This window comes from Camellia sinensis, chromosome 13 (genome assembly GCF_055761805.1).
Source record: "Camellia sinensis isolate YWXY chromosome 13, ASM5576180v1, whole genome shotgun sequence".
Taxonomy (NCBI): domain Eukaryota; kingdom Viridiplantae; phylum Streptophyta; class Magnoliopsida; order Ericales; family Theaceae; genus Camellia; species Camellia sinensis.
In genome coordinates this window covers 136081769-136097873 of record NC_138973.1, presented here as the reverse complement: position 1 = coordinate 136097873, position 16105 = coordinate 136081769, and the positions used below count along the sequence as shown (strand labels likewise).

Below are 16105 nucleotides of genomic sequence, written 5' to 3'. Positions count from 1 at the left end.
TGACACCATCCGACGGTGACCCTAGATCTGGAATTTTCCTTCTCTCTCTCTCTCGATTTGTTATGTGTATATATATATATATATTAGATTTGAGCATCAGATCTCTCTCTCTCTCTCTATATATATATATATATATGTTGTTGTTGTTGATGATGATGATGATGATGCACAAATCTGTTAGATCTGAATTTTTTTTTTTAAACATTTGAGCTCATCAGATCTCTCTACTATGTTGTTGTTGTTGTTGATCATGAACAGATTACAAATCTGTTGGATCTAATTTTTTTTTTTGGCAGGGAAATTTTCGTGGTCGGGGAAGCCCGATCCCTATTAGGGGCGCGAGGACGGGAATGGATATAAGTTCCTCGTCGGGGATCGAGGCCGGGGACGGGGGAATTTCCAACGTCGGGGATCGGGGACGGGGGGTATCATCCCCGGTCCGGCCCGACCCCGTTGCCATTCCTATCCACACTCCTGACACTGGGTATGGTTTTCCTAGGCCTAGAAGGTTTGTCTTACCAACCATATGTGTTATTGCCCATGTGGTTGGTGCAAAGAAGAGTAGAACCCACGACCTCAAGGTTTCTACCTCAAAACCTTACCAAGTTGCCACACCCCCTTGGATTATTTATTTATTTTTTAGTGTCGCTAAATGACTCTACCTATTTACTTCGACCCTCCACTTCTTTCAATCCCTACTCGCATAATTGAAACCCACACTATCTCCTTTTTGTAACCCCCTTAATACCAACTATACCTTGTTCTTTGGACCCCAAACTATTTTTCTTCTTGTAACCCTTTCCACCGCCAGCAGGCTTTACTATCGGCGGTGACCTTCACCCTCACCAACAACCCCACTACCCCTATCCAATACAGCTCCACGCTAGAATCCCTAGCTAATTTTTGCCACCTCTCACTCGCCCTTCCTCAACTTCCCTCTATCCCTCCTCTACTTCGCTATCCCTTAACCCATCCCTAACCACTACCACCATTCAGCCCCGCCTCTACTTCTACTTCTATCTCTACCTATACCTCATCGCTCTCTCATTCACTCACTCTCGTCGCTCTCTCTATGTTTCTCTCTCGTGTCACAATCAAGATCGCGACTATTAAGTCGTTCACCTCTCTCTTTTAGGATCAAGTGGTTAGGGTTTGCGAAATTAGAGTTAGAATGTTAAAGATGAAGGTAAAAATGAAATTTCATGTTTGGAAAAAATTAAAATTAAAAATAAAAAAATAAAAAAATAAAAGAGACGGGAAAAAATGTAAGGGTAAATAACATACTTTTTTATTTTTATATAGTGTACAACATTTTAACAATGACCTTGTTTGGAAAATTGACTGTTTTAGTAAATTATTTTAATTTTTGACTATTTTAATATGTTAAAACATTTGTATTTAGAAAAATAATTAGATTTTTTTTGTAATTAGATGTGATATTTATAAGAAAAAAAGTAACATAATTATAAATTTAATGTAATATTTTATATTATTAATTATTTTAATTTATCTTATTTTTTTTATGAATTTTAACTCCAAAAAAAAACTTTTACCAAACAACACCAATATTTTGTATAGCATTATTTTTGCATGTAATTACGAAACACGCGCTTAAATCCAACGGCCCACATAAATAAAGTCACTTTAGACCTTTTAACTGTTTCGCTCCTCATAAATAAATAAAATAAAAGCACACACAGACTGAGTCAGTACTCGTCACGACTCACCCTTCCCAAGTCCCGACCATTTTCAGCGACAATACCAAAACACTGACTCTTCTTTTCTCTCTCACCTTTTATTTTTTATTTTTTATTTTTTATTTTTTCAGATCAAAAATAGAAAATCACGCAGATAATAAAATCAACTTAAAAATTTATTTTTATTTTTATTTTTATTTTTTTGGATAAAAAAGACAGATCTGAGTTCCAGAAATCGAATCGAAACCCTTGGACAGATCTCATTTCCATCACTCTCTCTGTCTCTCGCATTCTCATTTCCTGGATTCCTAATGGTTTTCTACATCCATGAAGCTTTGCCTCCCTATAGATACGTATAGATCAAATTATATACATATATATCTATATTGGCGATTGGTGTTGAGGTGTGGCGGAGATGGATCATTCGTATCAGCGGCGGAGAGGCGTGGTGGTGCCGGAGCCGTGCCCTCACTTGGCGGAGTTCCGATCGCGGCGTGGTGGTGCGAAGCCGTTCAGGGCGTTGCAGGAGTGCCTGAGGGTGCGCCCGCCAGGCCGTGCGGCGATCCGCAGGGACCCTAACGAGGTGCCGCGTTGCGCCTCCTGTGGCTCTTCCACACCGCCGCGGCTCTATGCCTGTGTTGCCTGCGCCGCCATCTCCTGCCACTCCCACGCTGCATCGCACGCGGCGGCGGCGGCTGCAGGGCACGAGATCGCCGTCGACGTCGACCGGGCGGAGTTGTTCTGCTGCTTGTGCCGGGACCAGGTGTACGACCGCGATTTCGACGCCGCCGTGGTCCTCGCGCAGACCGCCGCATCCACTCTCGGAGGCGGATCCGCGATCCGATCGCCCCCTGAGAACCTCCGGAAGCGGCGGCGCGTGGATTACCGGCCTTGGTCCCCCGATGTGAGGGAGCGCGCGTTGGTGGGGAGAAATTCGAGTCCGTTGAATCGAAGAACAATCTCGGGGGGAGACTCGTCGTCTTCAGACCTACCTTGGGGATTGCGAGGGCTCAACAATCTCGGGAACACATGCTTCATGAACTCTGTGTTGCAAGCATTTCTTCACACTCCGCCATTGAGGAACTATTTCTTGAGCGATCGCCACAATCGGTATTTTTGTCAGCAGCAGAGCAGCAGTGTTAAGAAAAACGACACCAATTACAATAAGAATTCCAAACTTTGTTTGGCTTGTGACATGGATGCAATGTACTCAGCTGTGTTTTCGGGAGATCGGAAGCCCTATAGCCCTGCAAAATTTCTATACAGGTCCTCCTCAAGCTCGGAACTTGTTAAATATTGAATGCATTGATTACTGATTGTGTTTTTTTTATCACTTTTTGATATGATAGGTTCAATGTGATCATACATTTGGGGTTATGTAGCTTTGGGTTATTGTAATCTTTTTCAAAGTATATGGAGTAGTGTATTTTTTTGAAAGTATATGGGTTATTGTAATCGTTTCAAAGTATACATATACGTGTGCATGTATACGTATTTGAGCTTTAGATCTACTTATTCATCTTTTTTGGGTAGTTGAGACCAAGTTATATATAGTCTTTTTTTTGGTATATTCTATTACAGTTGGTGGCAGCATGCAGCAAACCTGGCAAGTTATGAACAACAGGATGCACATGAAATTTTCATTTCCATGCTTGATGGGATTCATGAAAAAGTGGAGAAGGATAAAAGAAAGCCCCATAGTCAAGGTAAGTTCATACCTGGATAACTTTCTGTTAGTTGTCCTTATCTTTCTAGAGTTGTCCCTTTCTTTAACTGTGAGGTCAAATGCCCCAAAAACTAGACATTGGGGACTGTAAAAACAAGTATGAAGTTTTTGTAGCAATTAAGCAACTTGCTGAAATTAACGGTCAACAGGTCCCAGCTAGTAATAATCTATGCTCAACAGGTCCCAGCTAGTAATAATCTATGCTTGAATATTCTGTGTTTTCGGTTGTGTGAATCTACAAGTGTCTTGTTTAGTTATCTACGTGTTGTGAATATTTAGGCCAAAGAACCTTCTAGGTAGGACCTGTCTTTAACATCGTGGGCCCAATTCAGTTTGCTTGTCTGCATGCATTGTGGCATGCTAATACTGATTATGCAGAATTTGTTTGTTATCATATTTTTTTTGTACTTATTCTAAGAGAAGTTGGTTTCCATGGAGATTATTGTGGCATTCAAGTGCAATAAGGTCTTGTACTTGTTTCTACATGTTATCACACTAGACATTTGTGGGAGTTTATGAAGTTGGCATTGCAAGCATGATGCTGCTTGCATCCTTTTTTTGATCTTGCCTAGTAGGTGGTGCAATTGTGAACTTTAGACTAAAAATTTATTGGATGATTTGGTTAAAGTTGTGTCCACTCTCGAGTTCTTAATTGATCAAAGATACAGTAACAAATTGATGATTGTTCTTCAAGATATTGACACGCTGATTGCCTTCTTCCTAAGACTAGGATTCAATCATATGATTGTCAAAGTTTAGTCTAAGCTGCATCATGGTAACTAAGAGTTGGGATCTTGGAGAGTTTATTATGGATACAAACACTAAACAAACACTACGCTGCAGGACTCTGTAGATGTGTAATGAGGCACAATGAAGTTTGCCGCCATTTTAAAATAATCTAAACAATCAGTCGATATCCCTACCTTCTTTATTCTGGTACTAGTATTATATTCTGATCATGCTGATCAAGATTAAGCAGTAACTGCAATATTCAACTGCAGGGTGTGGGTTTAGGTCCGTTGTTGCCTTTTAGGCGTTGTTGGCAAGTGCTCTCAGATTTAGGGCTAACACTCAACATGCGAGATTGTCATCTGCTCCACTCCAGTAAGTCTCCTTATTCCTTAGTCTACATGGTTTTAAGATAGGAATTTCTTGTGCCACATTAATTCTCATGTTAACTCCCCTTGTGCCATTTTTAGGGTCTGATCTTTTTGACATGGCTGATGCCAAGCCTGCAGAGTGTTCGTGAGATTTACAACCGGTATAAATTCTTTAGTTGAATCTTTGTGATCTCATGTTGTTCACAGATCATAGTTTCTTGGTACCTCATGATCTGGTGGAGATTTTGGCATATTGAGATATCTTTTTGAACTTCTTGACAGATTTGCAACTAGTTGGCGATAAGGGATGAGACACAGTTATCTTAGTGGCAATTTTCTTAGACCACCTCTTGGTAAATGCTGCACCAATTGCGTCTCCACAAGCCATTCTTTCCATTGTCTTGGATGTCCGTCGATGTGGTAGTTAGGAGCAATCTTTTGTTGAGAATTTGTTAGTGAGTTTGGTAGCATAATCATTTTAGGATTACATGAGAGCTTCCAAATATATATATATATATATTTGGATAAATCATAAGAGCTTCCAAATATGATTCTAGAGTTTTCTATCACTAGCAGAAATTATCCAAAAGGAAATAGGGGAAAGGCTGATATTTGGGCTAATAATAGTTTATATATCATCGTCCTTGATTCATTAACAATTTGTTTCATGTAGATATAGATTGCTAATTGAAACATCAGTTGCTCAAATTTTCATACATGTTTGTACTTGTTCATGTTATAGCTGCATATTTCTCTCATCAAATGTTTATAATCCTCTATAATTTAACCTCTGTGGTTTCAGCTGTCATGACAAAAGGGCAAATGTTCAAATAAGGAATTTCCTGTTATGTACTGTAATTATTTAGTATCATATGAAATGTGCTTGTGACCTTGTTTATTCGATAATGCAGGCAATGGAGACTGCTGTATTGCGCATAGAGTATTCTGTGGCATCCTGCGATCTGATGTCATGTGTACTGCATGTGGTTTTACATCAACAACATATGATCCATGTGTGGACATCTCATTGGACTTGGAACCAAGCCAGGGCGGTTCTGGAAAAACATCCACAAAATCCTTTCACTCTTCCAATACCGAGGCAGATTCGAAGAATTCAAGCCAAAACTCTGGAATATCTACCCTGATGGGGTGTTTGGACCGTTTTACAAGACCTGAGAGATTAGGATCTGACCAAAAATTCTTCTGCCAACAGTGTCAAGTGAGACAGGAATCACTCAAACAGATGTCGATAAGAAAGCTTCCATTGGTTTCTTGCTTTCACATCAAAAGATTTGAGCATTCTCCAATCCGAAATATGTCGAGGAAAGTTGACCGTTATTTACAGTTCCCATTTTCCTTGGACATGGCACCTTATCTCTCTTCATCTATCTTGAGAAGTAGATATGGAAACCGGATTTTCTCTTTTGATGGGGATGAGCCGGATGTTTCCAGTGAGTTGTCTTCGGAGTTTGAGTTGTTTGCTGTAATCACTCACACTGGCAAACTAGATGCTGGCCATTATGTGACATATTTGCGGTTAAGTAATCAATGGTACAAGTGTGACGATGCTTGGGTCACTCGAGTGAATGAGAACATCGTGAGGGCTGCACAAGGATACATGATGTTCTACGTACAAAAGATGCTATATTACAAAGCAAGTGAAAGACCAGTTGCCTCGTGATATGCTACAGAAACCAAGCTCATGGATTAAACAATTGCAGAGAATAGAAGTTTGAACGGTTCATTGGCAGTCAAATGGTTCATATACAATTATTGAAGAAAACGGCCATTGTTACACGCTGTGAAGATCAATTTTATTGAGTTGCTGTTATCATCAGTCAAAAATCATGCAACTCTTTCTGCTGCTCTGAGTACATTTTTTAAGAGGTAATTTTGTAAAATCTCAGTTGGAGCGTAAATTGAGCCTGAATATTTGGTGGCATTCTCCTGCAATTTGGAAACTTTTAACATAAAAATATGGATTCCTAAAAACAAAAATAGGAAAAAGAAATAGAAAAGAATCATTTCAATTGATTAATTTTTCCCTCTGCATTCAAGTGGTGTCAGTGGGTTGATTATTTGTGTTCTTTAATTTCTGTTTTATTATTTAAACTTGGATCCTCTGGAGTTGCAAGCTACAGTTTGCTAATATACTAATCCCCCTTTACATGGTTACTTCTAATCTGAATTTTGGAAATCTCTTGAACATGAACTGGTTTTCCATCTCTTTCTTAGAGTTGATCTACTGTCATCTATGTACATGCTGATAAATTTGAGGTTTCTGGAGTATAACATATCAATAATAATGTTACATTACATCCACAGAAAAAAATAAAATAAAAATAAAAAAAATCACAGAAAAATCAGTACGTGACCAAATTAATTATGTGGGTGTGGTATTATTACTTGATAACACATACCATATTTAGCTAACTGTTGGTTGACAAATCTGAGTCTCCCCCCACTGAATCAAGCATTCAATGCTTTATTCTACTTACCCAGAAAAACAGAGCCATTGATAGAGGCGTTTAACAAATTTAAACCTGGGCAATGGGCATTATCTTGTGAATCCAGAATTGTCTTCCTTGCATGTTTGTGAATGATTGAGCATAATGGGTTTGTGTGACCGTTATCAAGATTATCTAACTTTGAGCATTTCATTACACGGCACATGAATATATGTATTTGGAGAAAATATTTTGCGTAATAGCTACACAGGGACTATGGTGTTTCGATTACTCTCCACAACGCGAGGAGCCCTACTTAGGTCTCTTCTCGTGTGGGTCTCATGTATTGTGCGTAAAGTAGCTGTCTCGACGTAAAAATATTTCTCCAATTTTTTTTTTTTTTTTATCCAATTACATTGTTTGGTTGAACAAAAATTAATAATAATAATAATAATTTTTACTAAAACCACAATAGTTGACTTTGGTTTTGATAGTGGGTAAGTTGATTTTGGGTCAGTGAAGACTCTTCACTGCCTTAGCTGCCGAAATGCCACCAGCCCCACCAGATTTGTTTTTGAGAAATTATTTTTTGAATACCAACCAGACATCATCAGAGAATTTAATTGAAAATAGAAATTCCTTTGGTGTATTTCGGGTGGGGACTCAATTATTGTGTTTAATCATCATATCGATTCTATTTTATCTATGCTTGTTGCAGATATTTTAGGTTATGTGTATGAGAGGCACTATTCTTTTCTTTCCAATGTACGTTGTGTTTGATTTGAAAATTTAAAAATTTAAGAAAGAATTTGGAAAGAGAAATGGATGTGAATAACATATACTTATATTTCACTTAGTTTCACACACTTTTTCCCTTTTTCTTTCTAAATTCATTTCAAAATCTTCTAACCAAATACAGTATTAAAAAAAAATTAATAAAAAAAAAACACTCCATAATGGTCTTTTGGAAAATTTGTATCGAAATGGTAGTGTAGAAACCTGATTGTTTGTCCAACTCAAATATGTATAGAGGTCCCTTGCTGATAACAACAATTCCAGAATTTTTTTCTTTTTTTTTTTTTAAAGTGAAAAAGTTAAGTTGGCTTGGTTAATCTCCTACGTCGTGAAACCTTCCTTATATCCTAGTTGTCTATATCTATATACATGTTATGTGTTATGTGTGCCCCAAAGTGTCTAGTCTAGATTACATTAATTCATTTGTTATATATGGGGTATGTTTGGTTTGTGTTTGAGAGATGTGTTTTAGAGATAAAAAGTACGAAAAGTTGTTTGGTTTGTTTTTTTTCAAAAGATGTTTTGAAAAATTATTTTGAGAGAGTTTTGGAAAAAGTGATTGATTTGATGTGTGAGAGAGAGAGATTTGTTTGGAAAACTTGTTTGGTTTACAAGTTTTGAGAAATTTTTTTGAAAAAATTTGTTTGATTTGATTACTTTTAAAAACTTATTTATAGAGAAAATTTTTCCAAAATTTTTCAGAAATACAAACCAAACGAACCCTATATTTTGGATCAGTTATTTTTTGTGATCAAAATTGGGTAATCAAGAGCGAAACTATTAAGGGGTCAGGCTGGCTTCGGTCTCTCTTGAAAATATAGAAAATCTTACTTATACTCCTATATAATCTTGAGTATTTACAATATAATTAGTATACTATTCTTAGATTCTAAGTAAATTTAATTTGAACCCCTCTCAATCTGAATAATTTTTTTGTTATCCCTTGAAATCTCCTCAGATTGTTCACTTATCCTAATATTTTTCAACTGCCCTTTATAATTGAATATAACCAGAGAATAATGTTAGAGATTAAGAATTTAGATACAATAGTAAGAAAAAAATAATATGTGGTATATATTTAGGAAAATGTCTCGTAGTTCAAATTTTGTGACTCAAAAGTGGCTCAAATGGCCAAAACGACGTCGTTTTGGCCATTTTTATGTTGTTCTGTACTCAAAACGACGTCGTTTTGGCCATTTGAGCCACTTTTGAGCCACAAAATTTGAGCTACGTAGCATTGTTGATATATTTAATTCTCGTATAGTGGGGATTCACACTTTATTTTTTTGGTTACTTTTCTATATTTGAACTATTTGTCTTTAGCTTTATTGTACAATTTATATCATCATTTTTATTTACTGTCCATATGATTTTTTTATACTTTTTATTAGATCATTTTTTATATTCACCTATCACCTCGAGTGAGAGCGATGAAATTTTTTTTTATGATAAACATTAATTTTATATTATTATAGTCACATATTTTTATTAATATCAATTATATTTTATATTTTTTTAAAAAAAATTAATAAAATGAATAGCATAAATAGGATTAAAAACAAAAAGTACTAAATAATAATACACAACTTGATAAAATCTATGCATCAATTAAGCTTTTGAAATTGTACTAAAATAAAAAAATATGTACCCCCTTCACTGAAAATCCTGGTATTGCCCTTGGGCGTTTTGGGTAGATTTTGTGTTTCATCAATGCACATACTCAGTCGGCCCACACAACAAGCTTGGAAGATTTGTTCCATTACCCATTAATGTAAATATTACAAACATGATTTTCTTTTTTTAGATGGACTTGCGTACATGAATTTTAAATCATATAAAAAAGGTTTTGTCCAAAAACAATTTTAAAAAACTTTCAAAAATCTGTTTTGAATTGATTTAGAAAATTGTCCTTTCTTTAACGAGGCGATCCATCGCACCTTGTACGCGATCTGTCGCGTGGGCACACAATTGATAGCCGATCGATTGGTTTGTTGGTTAAGCGATCACTTAAGGTCTGTTTAATAATCATTTTATTTTTAATTTTCAATTTATATCTATAAAGTTTTTAAAAATTATCATAAAAACTTATTTGATAATTTTTTTAATTTATAAGTGGTTGTCTCAATTTATAAATTTGAGAAAAAAATATGAACTCAAAAAATGAGTTTACGTTACTTTTTAAACAGAAATTTTAAAATTTGACTAACAATTTTTTTTCAAATAATTTTTATCTCAATTAATTTTTTTTTTCCAATTATAATGTGTATGATCCTATTGTCATAAATAATAAATATAATATTTTAGGCCTAAACAAACATATTTTTTAGTTTATATTTTTAAAAATTTTCAAATATTTTGTTCAAATCAAACACGTTTATAGTTTTTGTTTTTTTAAAAATAAACAAAATCAGTTTATAAATTTTTTTTAAACATAAACAAAAAATATAAATGTTACCAAACGCTACCTTAGCGATTGATCACCAAATAATTACTTTAATTTAATTGTTTAGTAGAACCCTACGATCGATCCCTTTTGGGTGATTGATTTGTGCGATCGATCGTTTTGTTGCTGATTTTTAAAACCTAATTTTATTTGTTTTGAAATTCCTTTTTCTCTATAAAAAGAATTTACAAACTTGTTTTTAGGTATCTTATCTATGGGTCTTTCATAGAAAATTTACATATTCTCTCTAGAGAGTTGAGTTTCAAAAACTCACAAATATCGTTCAAAATCTTTACATTCTTGCATTGTGTGTTCTATATTCTTAGTCGGTTGGCTAATCGGAACCATTCTGAATAGAGATCAAAGTTGAAGTTTTGTAGTTTCCTGAATGTCAAGAACGCTGACTAAGTCAGACTGTGCTCGTGGAGTAACTACAGTACACTGTGTTGCGCAAATCTAGGTAAAGGTTATAAGCTCTCTCAACTTAGTGTTTCTATTGTTGGATCTTTAGTGTGTTCTGGGTTTTCCACATTATACCTACTGTTTATGGGTTGATTATTTTTTATTATCTTAACTTGCTTAATCAACTAAAATTGGACTATATGATCGAATTTTTAATAGAATAGCTTATTATTCACCACTCTCCAAGCTCTTTATATTTTGTAATTTTAATTGGTATCAGAGCAAAGTAATTCATTGACTTAGTTTGACTACTAAAGTTGATCTTATTCTGCTGTCATGGAGCCTGAATCGTCCAAGAATAGCTCTAAAGTAGTTGGTGGAGTGTCATCCGATATATAATTTCTAAGAAAAGATGACACACAAATCCTAGAAAGCATGCTCATCATTTTTCTCTTTAGATATTAGGAGAAGAAATTAGGATTTTTATATTATCCTATTGGTGGTTTGTCTATCACTCAATCACCAAGAAAAACCTACAACTAAAATAAATAAATGAAGTTTAAGAAAATCAAGAAATGTCTTCCTAGTATGTACGATGATAGAGTGAGCGTTCTTCCATTGATGACAAATCAACTTTCTAGAGCATGCTTCAAAATTTCTCTCTCTCCAAGTGATGGTACAACTCCTAGATTGGTGGTAGGCCCCACATGACAAGACAAAATAAATTTATTTATTTATTATATATAAATATATATCTACCTATCTCTCTATATATATGCATATATATATATGCATATATATCTATTATTCTAACTTGGTTGTTTGCCTGTAACCAATTATTAACTCGTTTAGTTATTATAAACTTTTATCATTAACTCATATAGTTATTATAAACTTTTGTCTAGATTAAAAGTCTCATATCTAGCATTTTAACCATATGAATAATTAAATTGATAAGGTTCAATTTGCTACTAACCAGTCATCTCTAGTAAAAATTCCACTAAATGATTTTAATAAAATATGCATTAAAATTAATTTACTAAAAATTCGGATTCTCACAACCTACCTCCGTAAAATAATTTTGTCTTTGAAATTACATTATGCTATTTGAACAACTGAGGGTGATTGATACTTATAGCGTCCTCCCATTCCAATGTTGAATGTTCTATCCCTCGATGTTGCCATAGCACTTGTACCAATGGGATCACTTTGCCTCATAAAATTTTATTTTGTCAGTCCAAAATCTCCACTGGTTTTTTCTCAAATGTTGCATCAACTTCAAGGTCAATTTGCTTCCAATTTAAGATATGTAACTCATGGGATTTGTACTTTCTTAGCATACAGATGTGGAATACGTCATGCACTCTAACAAATTGTGGAGGTAATGCTAAACGGTAAGCTACTGCTCCTACTTTACCTAAGATCCCGAGGGGTCCAATATAACAAGGAGCCAGTTTGCCTTCTTTCCAAAATGGATTGTCTCTTGCCATGGCTTGACTTTTAAAAACACATGATTACCCAGTTAAAAAGCCAACGACCTTTTTTTTTTTATCAGCATAGCTCTTTTATCTACTCTGAGCTGTCTCTAGTCTTTGTCATATAAGCTTTACCTGTTAAAAAATGGTTTTATATAGGCATAATTTTGAGCCCATTTTGAGTGGGCCCCAAACGTTTTTTGGGGCGTGTCCGAAGAGGTGAAGTGTTCCTTGCCGCATGACAAATCACACGATGAAGACGGAACGTCTAAACCATTTATGAGTGAATGAGAAATTGACATCGTTTTCAGGATTAACATTAATTTTTAGACAAAATTCATTTGAATTTTTTCAATAAAAATTATTGTGGGAATTTAATTTAAATCTAAATTCAAATTTTTGGATTCCTTAAATGGTTTCCTAAAGTTTGTCAAATAAGATTAATATTTATATTCCAAACAGGTTTTATTAAAATCTATTATACTATTAGATTTATTTGTTTAATCTAAATCTAATAGTTTAATATATTTATTTCAAACAGTGAAGGTTGTTGGTTTGATTAAACTATGCAAATAGTTTAATAAAATTTATTCTAACAGTGTAGTGTAGAACTTTGTCCTCTAACGGCTTTTTGTTTTTCAAACTGTTGGAAGGAAGTTCTATTCCATGTGCAACGGCTAAAACTGTTTGAATAAGTTGGCACCTGTTCATTTGAAATCTCTTATGTTCTTTCAATATTGGAACCTTTTCGGACAGTAATATTTGCCTATAAATATTACATTCCAGCAATGGTTTAGCCCCGGGGGAAATTCAGTGTGTTTGTGGTCTTTTTGCTGTCCAAAAAAATACTGCATTTGTTTTTATTCTTCATATTAGTTTTAGTATAATATTCAGAGAGTTAGAACACAGGTTTGGTTCGCCGAACAAATTGTTTGGAGTACTACTACAATTTGTGAAGATCATTGTATCTTGGGAGATAGACGCCACTCAACCGTAAGTACCGTAGCGGGGCGAATCTGTCTTAAGGACAGAGTGTCACACACTCGACTTGGTCTTAATTAATTCGGTTCGATAAATAAATCCGGTATGTTATTTATTTATTTTGTTTGAATTTATTTCAAATTTTTTATTTACACAGAAGATTGTTCCAACAATCTTAAGACAGACTATTTTATTATTCTGTCTAGAAGATAAACACACAGACTACTTCAAAATGCTGTAAATTAAATTTTGTTTTTTTTTAAACCGAAGAACATATATACTGGAATCTAACACGTAAAACAGCAACTAAAGCAAAAGATAATTTTCTGTCTTAAACTTGTTAGCCAAAAATTAGTTCAATAATAGTTAATTTAACAGAATAATAAAACAGAACAGATAATCTTAATAGAATAACAAAACAGATAATGAATAAACACAAGACTTAGTGAACACTTACAACTTTCTTCAGAATCAAACTTAAATCAAATGTTGTGATTGAGGCCAGTGTTTGGACACTGTGTCTTTAAGACAGAAATTCGTCCTCTCCTAGGTGCTTGAGAATTACGGACGTTCTGTCTCCAGGATTCAACAATCACCCCAAACAGATGCAGCACTGCAAACTGATTGTACAGCGAACCAGGCTGTGGTATTTCGAACTCACACCAGATACAAAATGAAGAATGTATGAAACAGGGAAAAAGGAGAAGACTGGTTACGGAAAAAACTATATATCTATTTTATCTGGAATGGAGGATTGATATATATATATAGGCAGGGAAGTGCCTAAACCGGAATAGATGCCCATTGGAAAGAACCGTCACAAGGTTGAGACGCAACTGTTGGAGAAGGAGAAACCGAAAAATTTAATTTCAAACTTTTAGTTATTATTATTTTTTTTTCCTTCCTTTTCCCGCTGAAAATTATTTGGAAAAATTCAAATAATTTCGGAGTAAAAATAAAGGACGGGTTAGACCCATACCCACACCTGCCCCGGCCGGACGGCGGCGGCGGCGCGCGTGTGGTGATGGATTTGGGTTTGTCCATAACTCCTCCTCCTACAAAACTTGGGTACCCCTTGGGGCCCAACCCAAGGTCTCCAACTTAGAGCTTATAAACACTTTGAAACTATTCTAAGTTTCCTATGTGGGACAAGGTTTTAGATACCAACTCAAGGGAACCACACAAAACATTTCATGTTTATGAGGCTCACTACGGTATCAATTTCTCATTCACTCGTAAATGGTTTCGACCACCTGAGTATATATTCTTGTTCACCACATGGCAAGGAACGTGTTGCCACTTGGACCCATCCAAATCGAGGTGTGGGACCTATATTAATAAAAGCTCAAATTTACCGGAAATTAATGGTGAAATCCATTTCTCTAACAATCATTTCATTATTACTACCAAGGATGAGCATATCATCTACATATAGGCAAACAATGACATATCCCTTTTCTGTGTTTCTCACATAAACACATTTATCACATTCATTAATTTTAAAGCCATTTGACATCATTACATTGTCAAATTTTTCATGCCATTGTTTAGGTGCTTGTTTTAGACCGTAAAGAGACTTCACAAGTTTGCACACTTTTTTCTCTTGCCCTGGAACCACGAACCCTTCTGGTTGTTCCATGTAAATTTCCTCATTCAGATCGCCATTCAAGAATGCAGTCTTAACATCCATTTGATGGATCTCAAGATTATTCAAAGCTGCAATAGCTATTAACATTCGAATAGACGTTATTCTTTCATGTGAGGGATTGTTAGAGAAATGGATTTCACCATTAATTTCCGGTAAATTTGAGCTTTTATTAATATAGGTCCCACACCTCGATTTGGATGGGTCCAAGTGGCAACACGTTCCTTGCCATGTGGTGAACAAGAATATATACTCAGGTGGTCGAAACCATTTACGAGTGAATGAGAAATTGATACCGTAGTGAGCCTCATAAACATGAAATGTTTTGTGTGGTTCCCTTGAGTTGGTATCTAAAACCTTGTCCCACATAGGAAACTTAGAATAGTTTCAAAGTGTTTATAAGCTCTAAGTTGGAGACCTTGGGTTGGGCCCCAAGGGGTACCCAAGTTTTGTAGGAGGAGGAGTTATGGACAAACCCAAATCCATCACCACGCGCGCGCCGCCGCCGCCGTCGGGGCGGGGCGGGGCGGGTGTGGGTATGGGTCTAACCCGTCCTTTATTTTTACTCCGAAATTATTTGAATTTTTCCAAATAATTTTCAGCGGGAAAAGGAAGGAAAAAAAAATAATAATAACTGAAAGTTTGAAATTAAATTTTTCGGTTTCTCCTTCTCCAACAGTTGCGTCTCAACCTTGTGACGGTTCTTTCCAATGGGCATCTATTCCGGTTTAGGCACTTCCCTGCCTATATATATATCAATCCTCCATTCCAGATAAAATAGATATATAGTTTTTTCCGTAACCAGTCTTCTCCTTTTTCCCTGTTTCATACATTCTTCATTTTGTATCTGGTGTGAGTTCGAAATACCACAGCCTGGTTCGCTGTACAATCAGTTTGCAGTGCTGCATCTGTTTGGGGTGATTGTTGAATCCTGGAGACAGGACGTCCGTAATTCTCAAGCACCTAGGAGAGGACGAATTTCTGTCTTAAAGACACAGTGTCCAAACACTGGCCTCAATCACAACATTTGATTTAAGTTTGATTCTGAAGAAAGTTGTAAGTGTTCACTAAGTCTTGTGTTTATTCATTATCTGTTTTGTTATTCTATTAAGATTATCTGTTCTGTTTTATTATTCTGTTAAATTAACTATTATTGAACTAATTTTTGGCTAACATTACCTTCCTAGTTATTTACTAGACCAAAACTGGTCCCTATTGGCAGGAAATGGGCTATCTTTTTCAATCTATCAACTATCACCCAAACTCATTAATTGTCTCTATCATTTTACACTCTTTGGCCACAATGGAGGCTTTAACTTTGCGACTTAATGCATCTGTCACTACATTAGCCTTATTAGGATGGTAAGACAAAGTAAACTGATAATCTTCCAGAT

General features: G+C 35.4%; 1 protein-coding gene across 1 annotated transcript; it reads left to right on the top strand.

The window, feature by feature from the left end:
- Positions 1-1703: 1703 nt before the first annotated feature.
- On the top strand, positions 1704-6705 carry LOC114284434 (ubiquitin C-terminal hydrolase 22). Its single transcript, XM_028227330.2, has 3 exons — positions 1704-2963; positions 3279-3403; positions 5435-6705. The coding sequence occupies exons 1-3, from the start codon at positions 2113-2115 to the stop codon at positions 6202-6204; spliced, it is 1746 nt and encodes a 581-aa protein (XP_028083131.2). The 5' UTR covers positions 1704-2112; the 3' UTR covers positions 6205-6705.
- Positions 6706-16105: the final 9400 nt, after the last annotated feature.